The sequence below is a fragment of the Lutra lutra genome, chromosome 8 (assembly GCF_902655055.1).
Source record: "Lutra lutra chromosome 8, mLutLut1.2, whole genome shotgun sequence".
Lineage (NCBI taxonomy): Eukaryota > Metazoa > Chordata > Mammalia > Carnivora > Mustelidae > Lutra > Lutra lutra.
Genome location: NC_062285.1, coordinates 11,070,147 through 11,091,726, shown reverse-complemented (window position 1 = coordinate 11,091,726; position 21,580 = coordinate 11,070,147). Strand labels below are relative to the sequence as shown.

Genomic DNA, 21,580 nt, shown 5'->3' with positions numbered 1-21,580 from the left:
ATTCTGGGACAGCCAACATACAGTGCTCTGTTAGTTTCAGGTGTACAGTACAGTGATCGACAATTCCACACGTCACCCACTGCTCATCACAAGTGCGCTCCTTAATCCCCATCACCTATTCCAGTCTAGACTGGAAATCTGAATATAAGGATTCAGAGCACTCCTTGTAAAACATGGCTCAAGTAACAGTTTCAATAACCAGAAGGCAGGACAAAGGTTGATAGGAGATAGATAGCAGGCACCCCTCATAAACAAAATCATGCAAGCTAGTCACTCTAGGAACAATAATTCTACAGCAGTCTATTTTGAGAGCTACACTGTGATAGCTTCCTATCACAACTGCTCTAAGTATAGAATGTTAAACCACAAACTTAGGCAAAGATTAAAAAAAAAACTATTAAATCAAATTTAAATATGAATACCTTCTATGGCAAAATCAAAAATTTAAAACTATAATACATTTTATTTTAAAAATGTTCTCCACCATCCCCAAACTTTTGTGATATAAAGTTGTCAGAAGATTCTTTTAACAACTTTCCTGAAATTTAATTTATACATCACAGATTTCAAAGTACATAATCCAGTGGTTTTTAATATAGTCAGAGTTGTGCACTTACCAAATATCTAACTTAAGAATATTTTTATTCCCCCACTCCAAAAAGAAACCCCATAGCCACCAACAGTCACTCTCCATTCTTCCCTCCTTCTGGCAGCCACTAATCTACTTTCTGTTGCCACTGATTTGCTTATTCTGGACATTTCACATAAACAGAATCATATGTGATGTTTGGTGATGGGCTTCCTTCTCTTTTAAAGTTCATCTACGTTTCAGTACATATTGGTACTTGTCAAAAAAAAAGTCTTTTAATACATACTTATCTAATGCCTCTGGGAAGTTTGTGGCTCCTATTATGATAACTCCTTCATTGGGTTTAAAACTGGTAAAAAAGAAGAAAAGTAACATTTCACTCAAAATTAAAACAATACACATTTAAAAATGCTCTACACAAAACTATCATTAAATTTAGTAACAGTAAAGAAAAGGGACTGGTCCTTTTTATACTCAAAGTGATAAGACATCTCTATCATTTTTTAAAAAGAACAAATGTTACTACGCCAGTACACTTTAATAAAACTGCTAACAATACATCACAAAGTCATGTCTTCACGGTATTTGTTCTACTTAGGAAGACATAACCTAACAGAAAAGGCTAGGGAACCTGACTAATTTGTGAAAAATTATTCTCAAGCTAACCACTTCAAATTATTTGCTCCTAGACTTCCCATTTAGTTCCAAAAGGTCAAATATGGTTTTAAGTCCTTCTCTCAAAGCAACCCCACCTCTTGCTCTTTATATTTTAAAAACTGATGCAAACTTTTATTTTTTTTTTAGAGTTTTTTTTTTTTAAGATTTTATTTATTTGTCTGACAGACAGAGATCACAAGTAGGCGGAGAGGCAGGGAGAGAGAGAGACGGAGAAGCAGGCTCCCTGCTGAGCAGAGAGCCCAATGCAGGGCTCAATCCCAGGACCCTGAGATCATGACCTGAGCCCAGGGCAGAGACTTTAATCCACTGAGCCACCCAGGAGCCCCTGATGCAAACTTTTAATCTACCACAACATTAAAATCGAGTCACAAACTGTAGGAACCAGCAAACACTCTTTACGTCTCCAGACTAGTATTCTCAATAGGAACCATCACTTTCCTGTCATGCGACAATCAATGAAAAAAGGTACAGAGATCACCAATAAAGAAGAGCTGATACTTCAGTCACCCCATTAGTAATGGAAAGAACACAATACAGAGAATCCAGCTTGTCTTGACTTAATACACAGGGACTACTCTGTTGCCTACATGTTTTTCCTCTTTCTTTTTTTTTTTAAGATTTTAATTTTAAGTAATATCTATACCCCACGTGGGGCTCAAATGTACAACTCTGAGAGGAAGAGCTGCATGCTCCACTGACTTAGCCAGATGCCCCGCTATTTCTCGAATGTGCCCAAATATATTACCATGTCCCAAAGACAGATGAAGATTCAATTACCCATCCATTTCAGCAAGAAGCTGATTTATAGTCTGCCTGGAATATGGATGCATTGGAGACTCAATTCGCTTCCCACCAACAGAATCTAATTCATCAATAAATATAACACAGGGAGCATTTGCTTTTGCTTCCCCTAGGAAAAGAGAAAAGACACAAATAAGTTTAATGAAATGAATGTTTTTTGAACAAAATCATGTAAGTATTAAAAACCTGTAAGACTGTCAAAGGCAAAACAAAAGACATTCATTACGGAGAAGTACATAAAATGAGATCTCTTTCTTTTAAAACTGATTTAAGAACAGTAGCCTCAGGAAAAAAACTGTACCATACAAAATGATATATAATAAAAACAACCGAGCATTCATTCTTCTGACTGTACAAGCCACAATCAGATCTGAGGCTAACTATTCCTTAATTACGTACTACTGAATTAATGAATAAGATAAAAAGGACAACAACAAAAACCCAGCTTTTCAACAGGCCCCAACCTCACCTAACACTTCTAGCTCCTCTATTGGGGGTAAGTACAGTTCTCTTTTAGATGACACATTAAATTACCTAAAACCCAAACCCCACAATGGTGAGGTCAGCTATCAGTCATAATTGAATAGGAAATAAAGGGTAAGAATCCCTTTTCCCCTAAAATTAACAAAATTTTGTATTGTATGAAAGATAATTAAAACGTACTAAATAGATTTCTGATACGGCTGGCTCCCACACCCACAAACATTTCATCAAATTCTGATCCAGAAGCATAATAAAAAGGAACATCAGCTTCTCCAGCCACAGCTCGAGCAAGAAGAGTCTTTCCTGTCCCTGGTGGTCCAACTAAAAGTATCCCTAAAAGAGAAAACAAATTCACTGATTCAACTTAAAAAATAAAAATAAAACCTGATGTGAGCCTATGAAACAAATAGTTATTAATTAATGTATACATAGTTTTGAGGTTGAAAGCACATGACTATTATTTTGAAACAAAGAAAACATGTCTCTGGTAATGATTCACTTCGGGAACTTCTTCAAAACTAATTTCCCTCTACCGTGAGAGAATGGACCATAATAAACTTACTTGTCATTAAACAAGTAAGATAAAATTCACATAAACACAGATTAAAAGATTAAGCAACCAAATGTGACACATGAACCCCTGACTTGATGTTCTTCCATAAAACACATATTTCAGAAACTCTGATGAAAATTTGATTTGGACATCTGATGAAAAATGAAAAAATTCCAGAGTACAAGATATTAAGGAAATAGTATTTAATTTTATTTGGTAGGATAAATTATTCTCTTTAGGATAATGTCCTTAGTCTTAGGTGACACATAACAAAGTATGTAGAGGTAAAGTAGTTCATTTCTACAGCTTTGTAACTTTTCCTATGTTCGAAAATTTTCTTAACAGCAGTACATTTTTTATAAGTTGGAATAACAGATTTCTCTGGTCTCCATGACTTTTCATTTTTCATTTAAAAAGGCCAAAAAAACCCTATTTATTGCTATATTTTAACATAAAAAACTCTTTTTAAAGGAAAGTTGTTGAAAAATACCCTTAAGACTACCCTTGTATTGCCATGTTATTGTCATTCTTAACTGGTTTAAATGGCAGAATCTATTTTTGTAAATGAGAATTTTCCCACAATTTTATAAAATATCCCTTGTGATTAGAAAGCAAAGTGTTTAACTATTCTATGACTTTAAACTTTAAACTTTCTGATGTTATAGTACTGATTTTAATAAATGAATCCTAAATTAGCAGAGATTCATACCAACACTTTTATACACTGCTGAACATTGTCAGTAGAGATAGTGGGCGGTTTAGAAACAAACCTTAAATATGAGTGCCACCTTTAACTTACCAATTCCATTTCTAGAATTAGAACCCAGAATAATGAATAAATAAATGAGTAAATCTAGAATTTATTCTGAAGAGATAATTAAGGATGTAGGCAAAGCCTTGAGATAAGATGATCATCACAAGTGCTGATTTTATCATTTTCATTAAAAATGTCTGAGTATATTAATAAAAAAAATGTCTGAGTATAGTTGACACATAGTCACATTAGTTTCAGGTGTACAACATAGTGATTTGACAAGTTTAAACATTATGCTGTGCTCACAAGTGTAGCTACCCTCTGTCACCATACGACACTATTACAGTATCACTGACAGTATTTCCTATGCCTTTTACTCCTCTGACTTACTCATTCGACAACTGAAAGCATGTTTCTCTCTTTCCTCTTCATGCGTTTTGCCCAGCCCTCACACTGCTAATTTTAACCACAAAACACTGGAAACCACAAAACACTGGAAACTGTCAACGTTTAAGGTAAGTGATTACAGTATAGCATGATCACATAGTCCCAGGACACCACAAAGTCATTACAACCTTGTACCCAATTCTAGCATATGGTTTTCCCTCACTCCAACAAACAATTCTCCAACACCAGTCAGGCACCCTAACATTCCAATCAATTCTGACGCTACCTACCTGGAGATAGCATCAAATACCCTAAGTTAAGGACTTCATCCCAAAAGACTAAAGAATACATACTAACTTGTGGAAAGTTCCGGCCCTCTTATCACATGGTTGATTCTCCTGGCAACCAGCTGCTAACCTTAGGTGTGCTCTAAAAGTCGGCTCATTAATGGAAGAGAAATCTATTGCTGTCATCAGTATAACACTACAAGAAACGGGACTAAGACTAAATATATATTTCTACTTATAAATCACAACAGTCACTAAAAGAGAAAACATCAAAGACAAACAGGACTATTCCACAAATTAGTATGTTTTGAGGTCATCAAAGATCCACACCCACTCCCATGATAACAGAGTGAGGAGGGGAGCCTGGGTGGCTCAGCCAGTTAAACATGAGACTTCGGCTCACCTCACGACAGGGTCGTGAGACTGATCCCCGCATGGGGCTCTACACTGAGTGCACAGTCTGCTTCAGATTCTCTCCCTCTGCCCTCCCCTCACCGGCTCCTGCACTTGCATGTGTGCTCACTCTCTCTCTCTCAAATAAATAAATAAGTAAATAAACGAATAGGCTAAACAACCTTTTCAGATGGAAGAAAAATCAAGGGGTGCCTGGGTGGCTCAGGCAGTTAGGCAGCAACTCTTGATTCTGGTTCAGGTCATGATCCGTCTGGCTGAAGATTCTCATTCTCTCTCTCCCTCTGTCCCTCCCCACCGCCTGCTCTCCCGCTCTCTCTCTCTCTAAAATAGTTTTTTTTTTAAAGATTAAAGAAAAATCTAAATGTGTAAACCTGGATTGAGTCTTAAACCTGGATTTGGGGTGGGGGATGGGAGGACCTCACTACAAAAGGTATAATAAGAGAAATGCAGAAATTTGAATATAACTAAAATTTCATAATTAGTTCTGGAACCGTGTGAAATTTCCTGACTTTAATAACTATACTGGAGTTATGTAATAGAATATTCTTCTACTTTAGGAGATACATAACGAGGTATTTGAGGTTAAAGGAGCATGATATCTACGATTTACTCTTAAACAGTTTAAAAATACATTTATTTAAGAAACTGAGTAAATGAGACAAAGTCCTAAAAAACTATTGAGTTCGGTTAAGAGTACAGAGAGTTCTTGCACTATTCTCAAAATTTAAAATCTGAAATTGTATGGGGTGCCTGGGTGGCTCGGTGAGTTGAGGCCTCTGCCTTCGGCTCGGGTCATGGTCCCAGGGTCCTGGGATCGAGCCCCGCATCAGGCTCTCTGCTCTGCAGGGAGCCTTCTTCCTCCTCTCTCTCTCTCTGCTTGCCTCTCTGCCTACTTGTGATCTCTGTCCGTCAAATAAATAAATAAAATCTTTAAAAAAAAAATAAAATCTGAAATTGTAATAAAATTCAAAATCCCCCTCCTCTCAAAAACAGGTTATACAATGGTATGTTCAGGATGAAGACTTATTTATAAAATAGCCATGAAGAACTAAACTTTAAGCTTTTAAGTTGGTAAAAATTAAATTACCTATGGATTATAGTATTTTTTTTTAATGTCAAGTCATGGATAAAGGGAAGGGACCTTACCTTTTGGAAGTTTACCTCCAAGCACAGTAAATTTTTGTGGATTTTTCAAGAATTCAACAACCTCCTGTAATTCCTGTTTAGCTTCCTCCACCTAAAATGACACAATTTATCAAATGATTATAAATAATGATTAGATTATCAAGGCCTCCTCTTTGAAAATAGTAAATTGAACTGGAAATTAACTAGAAGACTCCCTTACAAATGCACACACAAAAGGGTTTTCACCCGACTCCTTTTGCCAATTAAACGGTCTCCTTAAATATCTCAACAAAAAAATATTTTAACTTCTTAAATTTTTGAGAAATAGTGTTTCCCCAGTTAACAAGGACTTATATTCACAACTCTAGTTAAATGTATCAGCGGCATTTGACATAAACAGAAAGACTCACAAGTTTCAAATCCAGAACTTTTGACCTGGTTTATAAGCTTAGGGGCAAATTATGTGGGCTTAATACATATCAACGAAAAGGGAGCCTGGGTGTTTAAGTTATAACATTACCTTGTGATTAACTCTTAGATTATTTTCATTATAAGGAATTACGACTAGGTCGTAAATGACTTAGTTCCTTAAAATGTCAAAGGATGGAGACTATAATAAAGCTAAAATTAAGCTTTAGTGTAGGGATTAAAATTAAGCTAAAATAAAGCTATAGTGTACGGATATTGTTTTGCAAATGGTTGTAGCAAAAAAAAAGTTTAAATTATTTAATCCCGGGGTGCCTGGGTGGCTCGTTCATTAAGTGTCTGCCTTCAGCTCAGGTCATGATCCCAGCATCTTGGGATCGAGCCCCGCATGGGACCGAGCAGGAAGCCTGCTTCTCCCTCTCCCACTCCCCTTGCTTGTGTTTACTCTCTTGCTGTGTATCTCTCTTTCAAATAAATAATATCTTTTAAAAAAATAAAAGATTTAATACCCCCAATACAGAAATCACGTAGAATTAAGATCTCTCACAAGAATAAAGCCCAATTTGGTCAACAAAGATGGCATGCAGAATATTAGCTCAACTTTAAAAACTCTGATTTAAGATTAAGACAGCTGCCTATCAGGGCCGCCCAGGTGGCTCAGTCAGTTAAGTGTCTGCCTTTGGCCCAGGTCATGATTTCAGGATCCCAGGACTGACTCCCACATCGGGCTCCTGCTCAGTGGGGAGGTCTGCTCCTCTCCCAGCTTAGCTGCCTTTTGCTCACTTTCTCTCAAATAAATAAAATCTTAAAAGGAAAAAGAAGCTGCCTATCAGAAATTAGTTAGCATACAACAAGAAGTAACAAATACAAATATGTAGAGCCAGAACGGTATCAAAGATGAGTGCAGAAGACCAGATATTAAATACTAGTGGTGGCAGTATGCTGAACTGGAAAGCAAAGACCCTTAGAGAGGAGAAACCGCCATGACTTGGCTCTACCACAGAATATAGACCTTGTGTTCCAGACTTAAATTTTTGAAGGAAAACAAAACAAAACCAGACATCATTAAAAATGTTAGCTATCAATTTAAACTAAAAGCACATTTAGGTGTGTACTTTCATGTATTTATTTTAAATTACACTGGTGTAATAATAGGTTTGCAGCCAATTTGCAACACTATATTAGACAACTTTGAATAGTTTTCAGTTGGGAAAAAATGAACTCAAGTACGTTGGTCAGGGTTAAAAAGGAACTACCTGACAAGAAGTGTACTAAATCATGAAACATCTCTGGGCTGAAGGGCATTATGAAAATCTAGAATTAAACTCATGACTCTCTTAGATTCCTAGATCATTTTCTAGGACTTTCTCTAGGAAGTATACAATCGATAAAGAGTAAACAAGTTTTTTAATTAGGCTTAGAATGGTCTTTGAAAGATACTGATTAAATTATTAAAACTTAATAAAATGTTTGTAAAGTTAACATTTCTAAGTAAAGCTCTGTCCACCCCTAAGGAGAAATACATACATATGTTCACCAAGAAATATAAAAAATATTCACAAGACCACTCTTTAGGCCTAAACTAGAAACAACCCAATGTCTACCTAATGGAGAATACACACTATTGTGACTCATAGAATACTATGCAATGGGGATGAATGAAGTAAAACTTCATGTAAAAACATGGATGGATCTCATAACATCACGTTGAATGAAAGAAGCCATATACACTACATGTATTATGTTTATGTAAAGTTCAAACACAGGCCAGTTAATACATGTTATGAGACAGAACAACGATATGCTTGCAGTAGGAAGAAAGGGACACTAGGAAGTTTCTGGTAATATTTTATTTCTTGAGCTGGGTGCCAATAATATACTGAGTTCACTGTGTGAAAACTTACTAAGGTACAGATTTGTGATTTGTACAGTTTGGTGTGAATGCTAAGCTTCAAAATTTATGTTTATAAAGAGATCTGGGCGGCGTCTGGGTGACTCAGTCAGTAAAGCAGCTACCTTCAGCTCAGGTCTGATCTCAGGATCCTGGGATCAAGCCCTACCTACATCAGGATCTCTGCTCAGCGGGGAGCCTGCTCCTCCCTCTCCCTCTGCCACTCCCTCTGCTTGTGCTCTCTCGCACACTCTCTCTTGAATAAGTAAATAAATAAGATCTTAAAAAAAATAAGGTCCCCTCCAAAAAATAGAAAAAAGACATTATGTATATAAAAAGATATCTGGCCCTTTATCTACTAAAATACGTTTTTTGAATATTTAAAGATATCCATATACTAAAAGAAGGCCAAAGACATTTGGTCAAGGTAAAAACTAAACTTACATTTCCTCTGCCCAAACTTTGTGTCAAGAAAATTCCCAACTGAGGTATATAAAATCTATATAGAAGAATATAGTTTAGGGATCAAGGCAATGAATGAAGGTATAAAAGCCCTTATTAGTATTTTTATGGCAACTATATATAAAATTACTCCTCTATGACCGGAAATTCTAGGTAAGGAAATGAAATTCCTATACTAGCTCTTTACGAGTCAGTAAAACTGATCACAGGTACCACCTACTAACCCACCTATTTTGGTAAATGTTATAAATTACATTGGTCTATATAAATTTAGATTCTATAGCGATGATAGCAATATAAAATTTAAACAGTAATTATAATATTTGTTTAGATTAGCACAGAAAACTGTGATCATCTATAAACTTTGGGATGAGCCCTTTCTAGCATTATCAATATGTCTTCTTTAGCTTCATAATCAGAACTGGACTCATGCCAAAAGAAGTGTAGTCCATTGAGTACTGAAGTATATACACTGCAGGGAGAAAGGAAGAATGCCTCGCGGACCATAATCTCAGCACAGGTTCAATGGAGAGCAGGCTGACTGCGCATCTTAAAATGGGCAGGGCCCTCTGCACTAATCAGTTTTCAAATACTCACCGCACCAACCTCTTCCTCAATTATTATCTTTTCCCAATTCCGACACGGCTCACAGCTGTTTAAATTGTCAATGGAACGGAAGGACTACTTGGTATAAAATTATCACAGTGACTCCTGGTACTTTATTCCCTGATAGTCGAGGTTGTGAAAAATATTTATGCGTAGATAGGGAACAGAGTGTGGAAGAGTAGCTGCTCCCATTCTACTCCACATGACAGTGGGCTTTCGCCCGGTCAAACAAGTCAGGCACGTGAATTCTCAGGATCTTTGCTCTCTCTCTTCCTCTGGCTAGAAGAGTCCTTTGCTCAAATACATACATGGTTTAGGCACAGCTGGCTGGCTCAGTCAGTAGAGCATGTGATTCTTGATCTCAGGGTTAAGTCTGAGCCCCATGTTGGGTGTAGAGATTACTTAAAAATAAAATCTTAAAAAAAAAATACATGCATGGTTTACTCCATCATCTTCAAATCTTCACTCAAATGTCACCTTCTCAGACACTGAATATCCCCATTTAAAACTGGGAACTTTCTCTCAAAACTCCCAATCTTCTTCACACCGCTCCGTATTTTCCCCATAGGACTTCAAAACAGTTAAACATACTCTATTATTTCCTTATGTGAAATATCATGGTTTAGTTTCTGTTAGAAATGACAGCAGAGATTTATTTCTTCTGTCCCAATACCTAAAAGAGGGCTGGAGAATACACAGTGAAGCTAAAACTTCCAAGGTTCTAATCATGGCTTCGTTAGTGTCCAGCCCCATCCAGGAGCCCACCAGAGTGGCCTCGTACAAATGACAGTGCCATCACCCAGGAAATTCCTAGGGATTTTAGAAGCCCTGTGTCAGACATCAGCATCAAAGACCAAACTGCGGAAGCAAAGATGCACTTAGTACTCTTGTCATTTAGGGAATTATAAGAGTTTTAGTGCCTCAAAGTGGAGGTAGAGACCAATAAATATATTTTCTATTTTATACCTTTAAAATCAAATATTGGCCTTATATAATTAGATAATATTTGAAGACTAAAGGGTAAACTTTTTAACTTACTCCTTTAACATGTTCAAAGGTGACATTTTTCATCTGGACGGGATCTACTGCAGAGTCAAGCCCCGTTGTTGTCCGGAAGCGGACTAAAGAGAAAAAAAATGTTTATATATTTGAGGGTTTTAGAAATACCTTCATAAAATACCTTATTATTCAGACATAAGAAAGTACAGAAAAGGGGCGCCTGGGTGGCTCGGTGGGTTAAAGCCTCTGCCTTCGGCTCAGGTCAAGATCACAGGGATCTGGGTCGAGCCCCACATCCGGCTCTCTGCTCAGCAGGGAGCCTGCTTCCTCCTCTCTCTGTCTCTGCCTGCCTCTCTGCCTACTTGACTGTCGAATAAATAAATAAAATCTTAAAAAAAAAAAAAAGAAAGAAAGTACAGAAAATTATATCTAAGTTTGCATACATTAATTCATAGTGAAGTAAAGAAACTACATCTTCCAGATTTCTAGACCATGTTCAAGGAAAAAATGACTCACATTAAAATGACATCTTTATTTTTTTTAAAAGATTTAATTTATTTATTTGACAGAGAGAGACATGGCGAAGGAAAGAACACAAACAGGGGGAATGGGAGAGGAGGAACAGGCTTCCCGCTGAGCAGGGCATCTGATACTGGCTTGATCCCAGGATTCGGGGATCATGACCATAGCTAAAGGCAGACACTTAACGACTGAGCCACCCATGTGGCCCTAAAATGACATCTTTATACCTTCCAATTAAAATGAAAAATTATTTACATCTTCTACTATAATATCTAACAAGAGAAATTTAAACCATTCTCAAACTCAACTCTGCATAAAAAGCACTTGAGAAATGTATTAATGCAAGTTCCCAGGCCATGGCCCAGAACTTCTGGTTTGTAGATTTAGAAAAAGGCCCAGGAGAGTTTGCATTTGCCCTCAGATGATATTTATCAGTAATGACATCATTAATAACAGTGAAAGCTTGGAAAGACAGTAAAATACTTCAGTTCAACTACAGGGAACTATTACAAAACTTTCTTAAAACCTCACCCCTTTAGTTAAACTTCCCTACTGAACAGATGTAAGTGAGTAAATAGAGCAATTTCTAATTTCCTCAGAAAAAGAAAAAAATATTGTCTGTAAGACAGAAATTTAGATGCCAAAAAAAAAAGATCAGTAAGCAAAACCAGAGTTTTGTTGAAAACACTTAACATACCAAGAATACACAAGTTGGCAGAGCAAATGTAATATAGTAACTCTACATTGGACACTAACAGTTTTAGCCCACTACATTGTTTATTTAAGGATCTACACAGAGGGACTTTATAAATTATCCAAATTAAATTTATAGCCAAACCACCTGAACCTTATAAGAAATTATAAGGCAATGCACTTCACATTTTGATATATATTTTTGTTTAATATAAGAAATTAAGAAACATAAAACAATAGCCCGAACTAACCCCACACCTCCAATATCGATCATATGGTGTCCCTACACTGGTTGTGTTTTGAAAATAAGGAGACAAAAGAAGGTGACTCTAGCTATAAAAAGAATATTCTGGGGGCGCCTGGATGGCTCAGTCGGTTAAGCATCTGCCTTCGGCTCAGGTCATGACCTCAGGGTCCTGAAACTGAGCCCCACATCCGGCTCCCTGCTCAACGGGGAGCCTGCTTCTCCCTGTGCCTGCTGCTCCCCATGTTTGCACTCACTCCCTGTCAAATAAATAAAATCCTAAGAAAAAAAAGACTATTCCTGGATGTTAAAATCTCATCTAAGGTTTGATGCCACAAAAAACTTAAAATATCTGGGGTAACAGGCAAGTTCGGGGATGAAGTCCTGATCCAGACCAACTGTTATTCTTTAATTGTTACCAGTTTTTTCTCTCAAGGCAACCAGTCAGAAAGAACATAGAAAACACGAGTAAAAACTGAATAGCTGAGAAAGCGACAGGAACTACTTAGGATGGGCATTATTACTTCCTTTTAGACTCGTAAACTGAGAACTACGAGAATCGCTTGAGGCAATTCTTAATTGTACACTAAATTTATGTGTGCGTGTGTGTGTGTGTATATATATATATATATATTTTTTTTTTTTAGATTTTATTTATTGGAGAGGGGGAGAGAGAAAGAACACACGTGGGGGAAGGTGCAGACGCTTCAATCCCAGGACCCTGAGATCATGACCTGAACTGAAGGCAGATGCTTAACCAACTGAGCCACCTGGGAACCCCAAATTTTTATATATTTATGTATTATATATAAATTTTTCATAACTTTATTGGTGTGTCTTTGAAATAGGGGACTATTTCACTTTGTATTGCTATTATAAAATTATTCTACATGTTTTTTCAATTTTATAATTGGACAGGTGTAATTTTCTAGAAGTCTGGAAAACCAACCATTAACAGAAGCTAAGCTAACATTTTTGCTCTAACATAATCCCTGGAACATTAACAAAATATTATTTTCTCAAAATACAACTTGAAATTCGTACAGTGTCTGAAGGAACTTTTCTTGTAACCCACAAAGCAATGTTAAATATAATGAGGCCTGATAATGCCGTTGGCATGTAAACATAACAGATTAAAACTTTTCTACCGCAATGCAAAAAACCACCTCAAATTGACCCAATGTGTGAAGTGTTGACTTAGGAAAGAAAGGCCTAGACACCAGAACAGTAAATGCTGGGGTGCCTGGGTGGCTCAGTGGATTAAGCCTTTGCCTTCAGCTCAAGTCATGGTCTCAGGGTCCTGGGATCCAGCCCCACATCACGCTCTCCGCTAAGCACGGAGCCTGCTTTTCCTCTCTCTCTGCCTGCCTCTCTGCCTACTTGTGATCTTTCTCTCTCTCTGTCAAATAAATAAATAAAATCTTTAAAAAACAAAAACAAAACAGGAAATGCTTCTTCTCTCCTGTCTAAGGCAGACTATGAAAAAAAAAGTCTAGTATTTAAACGATTAAAAAAAAAAAGATAGGGGTGCCTAGGTGGCTCAGTGGGTTAAGGCCTCTGCCTTCGGCTCTGGTCATGGTCCCAGCGTCCTGGGATTGAGCCCCATATCGGGCTCTCTGCTCAGCGGGGAGCCTGCTTCCTCCTCTCTCTCCCTGCCTGCCTCGCTGCCTACCTGTGATCTCTATCTGTCAAATAAATAAAATCTTAAAAAAAAAAAAAAAAGATAAATAAAAAGAGCCTTTACCAGATAAAAATGGATTTTTTAAGAGTCCATAAATGCCAAACAGCAGCAGAACGAAGAGAATCAGACGAGTTCGTCTCAGAGAATCTGGAGGAGGAAAAGAAAAAAAAAACCCAAATCATATAACAACAATGACAAATGACACCTTGATGAAAAGCAAGAATTAGGTTATTGATGGTAATCATGTTCCATCAAATTCCATTTTGGAACCTGACATTCTTTTGTACAGTTGCCATGATTTCCTTTCAGCACCCTATTATCAAAAACCTCATGAAGGCACTCACGCTTCTGTCCTTGACTCCGGTTCTCATTTGAGAAAAGGGAGATTGTCAACAGGTATTTCCATTTTGACACAGCTTAAGTTACAAATATAATGGAATATAACCATTGGAAAGGTGCATATGTGTTAGAAAAAATATGTGTAACCACTTAAAGGTAGGACTATGACTTCCTTTTAGATATTCTTCCCAAATATGGATGGTGTCTAATCAACTTACCATTGGTTTTTTGCGTTAGGGCTTGAGCTTTCAGAAAACCCTCTGCAAAACCAGTTTTAAATGCATCTTGGTGAGCTTCAGGTATATTTTTGGTTTTCATGAGTTTGTCCAAGCTCTCAACATCCGATCCCCTGTCTCGCAACAGGAACCCCTAAATACACAAACAAGGCATTACTATATAGATAACACTCCCCAATAATATAATGATCACTTACAAAAAAATCCTTCCAAAAATTCTAGAATTTCTAGTTTTTGTTGACCATCAGAAGAATTACACTAAGACTCAAAAATAAATTACTTAATCAACGGCAAGGAAACTAACCCTGGAACTTATACTTCCATCAGTCGATTAAGAAAGAAACTCTCTGTAAGAACACTATACTGAAAACAGTAGGTCGCCTTTGGACTCAGGGTTCTGATGGTTTGATGTTCACACTCCTTTATCCCTACTAGAGGAAACACCTCATTAATTTATTAAATGTTTACTGAGTACCTTTTACAAACTTGGACTCATATAGGTTGTGAAAATGTAAAGATAAATAACCAATGATCAGAAAGAATGTCCTCAGTCTACTGGGGAGAGATAAACAAATAACTAATTTTTTGAAATCATTTTGATATTATGTTAGAAGTTCTAGGTCTGGGAGCACCAGGGTGGCTCAGTCGGTTAAGCATTCAACTTTCAGTTGTAGGTCAGGTCGTCATCTCAGAGTCATGGATCAAGCCCAACGTCAGGCTCGAGCTCAGCAAGGAGTCTGCCGAAGATTCTCTCCCCTCTCTTTCCCTCCCCCACCTTGCTCCTCCTCTAGTCGCATGCATTCCCTCTCTCAAGTAAAGAAGATCTTAAAAAGAGAAAAAAAAGAGGTTCTAGGTCTGGTGGTAAAATAAATGCTACCTCAGAAGTCAAGAGAGGCGTCACAGAGAATAGGATTTCTAAACCACAGGGAACACAAAGCATAAACAATCTGACAGCGCCATGAAATAACAGGCCTTAGCAGTCGGGAACGGCAAGCGATCTCGTATGACAGGACTTTAAATGTCAAGAAACAAGCGCAGCAGAGGTTCAGAGGGGGCCATATTTAAAGATGAGAATAGAAAAATGGTTGGCAGAGGCCAAGTGGATGCTACAGCAGGAAACTGACAAGAAAGCAGGGGAATACAATTACTACATTAAAACATTTTAGACAGATGGTGGGTTGGTGGCAGTCTGGAGGCTGGACTAAAGGTAACCAGGAGACTAAGGGGTGCCTGAGAGGGTTAGTCAGTTAACCATCCAACTCGACCTCCACTCAGGTCATGACAGCAAGGTCATGAGATCAAGCCTCACCGCTGAGCTCCACGCTCAGTCAGGCTCCACACTCAGCAGAGTCTGCCTGAGATTCTCTCTCTTTCTCCCCCTACCCCTCCCACCTGCATGCGTTCCCATGCACTCGCTCTCAAATAAATTCTTTAAAAAAAATAAAGGCAAGAGGCTAAATGAACGATTATTAGAGTCCTTTAGGCAAGAAACTGTTACAGTCTATCTCTGCAGTGGAATGGGGATGAAAAGAGACAGATCTAAGAAATATTTAAGAGGCTAGATCGATAGGACCTTAGTGATTAATGGATATGATAGGAGAGAAAAGATGAACAAATCAAAGTTGATTACTAGGTTTCTCTCTTGGGCAGATGCTACTCATTAACACAGAGAACACACAGGTAGGTGTTTTAGGACAAAAAACAAAAGGAGATGTCTAACAGGCCAAAGGAGAGACATGACTGGGACACTCACGAGAGTTGGAAGTGTAATGATTACATAGGTTATTAATCCTTCAGAAAATCAACTGACCAGTAAAAGAAGTCAGATATTGAATGTTCTCATTTTAATAATTTTTAAAAGACTGCTTTTTCGAACAACAAAATAATGTCTAATTACCTTCACAAATGATGGTGCTATATGCTGTGTCTCCGCCAATCGTTCAGAGGTGGACTGTAAACGTCGAGTTCTTGATTTCAAAGTTTTAAAACCCCGAGACTGTATGAAAACTGAATGGAACAGTATCAGATTTACGCCCCATTGCAAATGCTTATAAGAAAAATACCTAGGATTCAAAACTGACACCAAGCCCATCATCCTAAGTTTATCATCTCACTTTTTAACATAGTTCTTTGTCTGTTACTTCACTACCCTGGTAATTAAAGTCATTAAAATGGATTGAATCTATAAAATAACTTATAGTCTCTCGGTAATTTTAAAATGTGAAAAGAAAAAAACACCCACTGATGAATATCAAATAAAAGTCAGTGTCTAATTCCTCAAACCCCAATGCCACTTCCCAGGAGTGCCCACTGTTAATTTCATGACTAGGGCGCCTGGGTGGCTCAGTCAGTCAAGCATCCGACTCTTGATTTCAGCTCAAGTCTTGATCTCAAGGTTTTGAGTTCAAGCTTGCATTGGGCTCCACACTGGGCATAGAGTCTAATTCAAAAAAATGAAAAATAAAATAATAAAAGCTTTGAAAAAAAACTTCATGACTAAATTTCTATGTATTTAAATACATGCTCTTTCTACAAAAATAATACATAATTTTTTGCAGTTATCTTCTTGCACTGAACAATCAATATACCACGGACATTTTTTAGAACAGATCAGACTACATTCAATTTAATGGCTGTTAATATTTTCCCAATTTATCAGATTTGAATATTCAACCACTTTCCTACCATGGACATTAGTTGTTTCCTGTTTTCTTACTGCTAAGAATGCTTCAGTTAAAATTCTTATACATATCACCTTTCAGCACACATAGACTAAATTCTTAAAAGTGAAACGTGAGGTCTGAATTATTTAACACTAAGAAACTGCCCTCTAAAAGGCTGTTACTGATTTATACACCACCAATGAAAAGGAGTATCCTTTTCTCCACCTCCTTTCCAATACAGAATAAAAATTTTTAATTAAAAAAAATTTTTTTAAGATTTTATTTGTCAAAGAGCACAAGCAAGGGGAGCGACAGGCAGAAGGGGAAGCTGGCTCCCCGCTGAGCAAGGCGTGCAATGCGGAACTTGATCCCAGGACCCTGGGTTCACAACCTGAGCTTAACCAACTGAGCCGCCCAGGCATCCCTATAAATTTTTTAATTTGTACAAATCTGATAGACAAAAAGCAGTGTCCTGGTTTAATTTACATTTCAGATTAGAAACGGGGGAAATTTTTGAAAAGCTTTTACTTTTATTCAATATTTTCTTTAGTTAATTCAATACTCATAACCTTTCCCATTTTCATGTATAAAAAGGATGCATGTTATGTAAACTAACTTTAAGTCATATATATTTGAAATATTTAATGTCTTTGTCTTTTGATACAGCAACTTATAAGGTTAAAATAGACCTATCTTTTAATCTTTAATGTTTTCTGCACTGTCCTGACTAGAGAGCCTCACCCCCAAACAGTGATTTTAAGAGAAGCCCCCCTGGGTGGCTCAGTCAGTTAAGTTGTCCAATTCTTAGTTTTGGCTCAGGTCCTGGTCTCAGGGTTCTGGGATCGAGCCCTGCATCAGGCTCCACACTGGGCTTGGGGTCTGCTTGGGATTCTACCTCTCCCTTTCCCTCTGCCCCTCCTCTATCTCTCTCCCTCTCCAAATAAAACAATTAAAAAAAAAATGGAGTCTACTGACTTTTAACTTTGTTCAGACCTTTACCTATTTGGGACTTATTTAAGATTAAACTAAGATATGATTAAATTAAATTAATTTAATTAAGATTCTCTTATGTCCAAGTTTATTTTTTATTTTATTTTTTTAAGTAATCTCTGCACCCAACTTGGGGCTTGAACTCACAACCCCAGATCAAGAGATGGATGTTTTACTAAGCCAACCAGGTGCCCCATTTTACTGTCAAGTTTAAAATCAACTTCTTGGTTTTCATAGCAAGTGTTTAGGGTTTTGAACATGGTGGCAGTGAATAATAAATTTGAGCATAAACTAAAACTATCATAGTACTGAGTCCTTTCAAAGAGGATTATGGTATTCTCTCATTTTAGTTTACCCAGCTCTTTTATTTCGTTCCATGAAGTTTCACAGGCGCGCATATATATATATATATATATATATATATATATATACACACACATACATATACATACATACACATGTATATATTATATATTACATTCAATACAATATTTGTACTGAATAATAACACAAATATTCAACATAATGTATATACATGTATGTGTGTGTACACATATGTATACATATATGTGTGTATACACATACATACATGTATATACATTATGTTGAATATTTCTTGTGAGGACAAAAGATTCAATGGGTTTGGAAGAAACTATAAATAAAAGCTATTGATAGAATATAAGATATTGATTTTTATGCATTTATCTTATATGATACTAGAGTAGCCTTTCAGTTGATTTTTTTAAGTTTTCTGGAAACATATTACCTGGTAAACAAAGAACAATCATAATTTTGACCTTCCTTAAACTTCTATAACTCCTTTTTAATTATATTGTTTAAAACTTCCAAATTACTCAACAAAAACAGGCTACTAGTATCTTATTTCCTATATTCCTAAGATCCTAATAGATATCCTTAATAAATTTTAAAACTTCCTATTCTAGTTTTTGATAACTTGGTAGGAAGTGTAACAATTAAAATCTATCACATGCCTTTTTCATACATTGAAATAGTATTATTCTTTTCTAATCTATGAACATAAATTAACATACTTCCTAATATTAAATCACTCATATTCCTTATTCATATTTTCAAGCACATTTCTATACTTCCTTTTTCAGATTTTATTTATGATTTCTGTATTTACATTATTAGGTGAAACTGCAATCTATCATGTCCTTTTCTATGATAACATTTTAGTATCCGTAATCTCGTGGAATAAACAGGAAAGCCTATTCTACCTTTTTCTTGATTTTGGTCCTGAAAAACAGAACATAAACCATAAAAACCATCTGAGCCGAAGTGCCTCTGGGACACTATTATATTTCAAAGTTCATAGTTACTGTCTTATCTCTTGAGTCAGTGTTGTTCATTTATAACTTGGATTACTGTTTCAACACATTTTTATTTATACACACTCTTCAAAGTTTTAAATCTTCCCTATATGTGGCTGTTATCACTTTTTTTACTTCTAACACTTCTAACATTTTCTCAGTGTTTTTAATTAGATTGTTCTATTTTCGTTTTCTTAAATTAAATCTGTTCTTCATTTAACTAAGTAAAACTCTCTTATATTCGTTTTATAAATACTAATTTCTCTAATTTACTTAGAGTATTCTCAAAATGAATGTGTAATCGATTTATTTTCTTTCTTACTTCCTAATAAATTACACAATGCCCTCAGCAACAGCTGGCCCTCAAAGATTTTGATGTTGATTTTCACTGTGGTTCATTACTAATTGTCTGCAATTTGTTTCTCTTTCCTTCAGCCACAAGACACTTACAAAAGTATCTTTAAATGTCCATAGAATTGGGAATTTTTTAAGTTATCCTTTCTGTTATTTGATTTCAATATTATATGATCAGAGAACCTGACCCCAGGTTATAACTTTCTAAAAATGAAGAGTTTCCTTATTCCCTAACGAATGCTCAGTTTTTATAAGTCTTCCATGAATATTTAAAAATATATCATCCTTCTTTAAGAATTCTTCTGTCTTCTGCATTAACCATTTCTTCAGGGCATTACTGGTCTCTGTGCCCTACGTGGCACCTCTCTTTCACGCTACAAGTTTTCCTCAACGTGTAAAGATCTTGCTGTTCCAGTTGTAATTGCAAAGAGAATACAGTAATCAATACTGACTGTAGATAGGTTTCCTCGAAACTAGCTAGGTGGTCAATACATTTATACTACAAAATACGGACTTACAATGAGTGAGTAGGGTACAATTAGTGTATGATTCAAACCCATTATTTCTCTCCTTGGCCTCAATGCTCACACAGTCTTCAGAGACAGACTTCTCTACACACACACCCTTTATTACAACAAGTCTTTTGCCAGTTGTGGCATAAAAGTTACAAGCGCTATCTATTCTGGGACTGGCCCACTTTTGGCAATCTTCCAGTTCAACTGTTCACGAATCATCCACTGTTACTGACTTGGAAATGGGTTTTTCCCCTAACTTCTCCTGGAAAAAATAGCACACACCTCTTTTGTGTCACTAAGTTCCATGAAGGTAGGTAACGTATGTCTTTTTCATCTACAATTATCACTGTCACCTAACAGACTTCACTAGCATCTGGAATTAAATAAATGTAAATGCATGCATATTTGATTTTGCTATCAATGTGATGTCACCTATTTCTTACCTTATAGAAAGTCCTCTAATTTCTGGTCCACTGATGAAACCCCTCTGCTGTTGCCCTGACTTTTCCTACACTTTAAATTTTTTTTCTGTCATTGCAATTGATTGGGACAATTTCAAAAACGAAATTTTAAGAATATGGGGAAGTAAACAAACGTGCTTAGTTAATTATGTTGAAGGTGTAGATAAATTCCCTAAAGTTTGATTTACTGTGGCACTTATCACTCACATTCAAAATTCAGCTACTATATATATATTTCCCCAACTAAAAATCAGACATACCCAAACTAATTGACTCCAAATAATCTATCAGTTCTAATGTGAGCTATGAGCTATAAATGACTGTTTATAAACATTAATATTATTAAGAAAGATAAATAAGAAGCTGTTAAAGAAATCTTTTTTTTTTTAATTTCAAAATAAATGCAGTTGTTGTTTCATACCTGGCCAGCACTGAAGATCTGAACAAATACTTTTAAGAGTTCTTGAATGTTGTCTGTATAAGCAAGAGGAACGTAAAGTACTAAACATATCTAAGTAACCTGGAGGAAAATTGAAAAAAAGTAAATTTTCTATTTACCAAGCTAAAAAAAAAGTCACAAAATACAATAATTATATCAAATATTAGAAAGCAAAAGTATGAGCTTAGCCTTTTATTTGTTCATATGACTTTGCTTGTAGGAGTTTTTAAAAATACTGCTATTCTAATTACAGTTCATCGCATTACTACAATCTACCAGTTATCCAACAGATTATCTTTTTGATCTGACATATGACTACAGCTGCCAAAGAAATTAAATTCAAACCACAAGGTAAAAGACACATGTGTTTACCTAAAATTACTTTTAGCAAAGAACACAAAGAGATAAAAAACTGCTACTTCCTAGGGACCATTTCAAAAATGCTAATAAATAATGTGATTTAACACTGTAAACCCGAAGCAGTCATCTTTCTCTCTCAAAGCTTCTGGTCACTAGGTTCAAAGACAGTTCCTCCCATAGCTGGAAGCCATCATCTTTGGTGGTCCTTCGAATTCCCACAGTAGACTAATGGGTCCCATCCTATTTTATATTCGTGATCCTCGGGAGGAAGTAAACAGGACCAAGAGAAACTGG

The 21,580-nt window shown here is 36.3% G+C and overlaps 1 protein-coding gene across 1 annotated transcript in view; it reads right to left on the bottom strand.

The window, feature by feature from the left end:
• The window catches only part of LOC125107847 (ATP-dependent zinc metalloprotease YME1L1), a 45,093-nt gene that overhangs the window by 8,999 nt on the left and 14,514 nt on the right, over window positions 1-21,580 (bottom strand). Inside the window, exons 4-12 of the mRNA XM_047743315.1 lie at window positions 20,909-21,007; window positions 16,068-16,177; window positions 14,153-14,303; window positions 13,659-13,742; window positions 10,495-10,577; window positions 6,093-6,183; window positions 2,732-2,884; window positions 2,045-2,177; window positions 876-938 (exon numbers count right to left, since the gene is read on the bottom strand). Of these exons, the coding sequence (XP_047599271.1) occupies window positions 876-938; window positions 2,045-2,177; window positions 2,732-2,884; window positions 6,093-6,183; window positions 10,495-10,577; window positions 13,659-13,742; window positions 14,153-14,303; window positions 16,068-16,177; window positions 20,909-21,007 (967 nt within the window). The remainder of the gene's footprint in view (window positions 1-875; window positions 939-2,044; window positions 2,178-2,731; window positions 2,885-6,092; window positions 6,184-10,494; window positions 10,578-13,658; window positions 13,743-14,152; window positions 14,304-16,067; window positions 16,178-20,908; window positions 21,008-21,580) is intronic.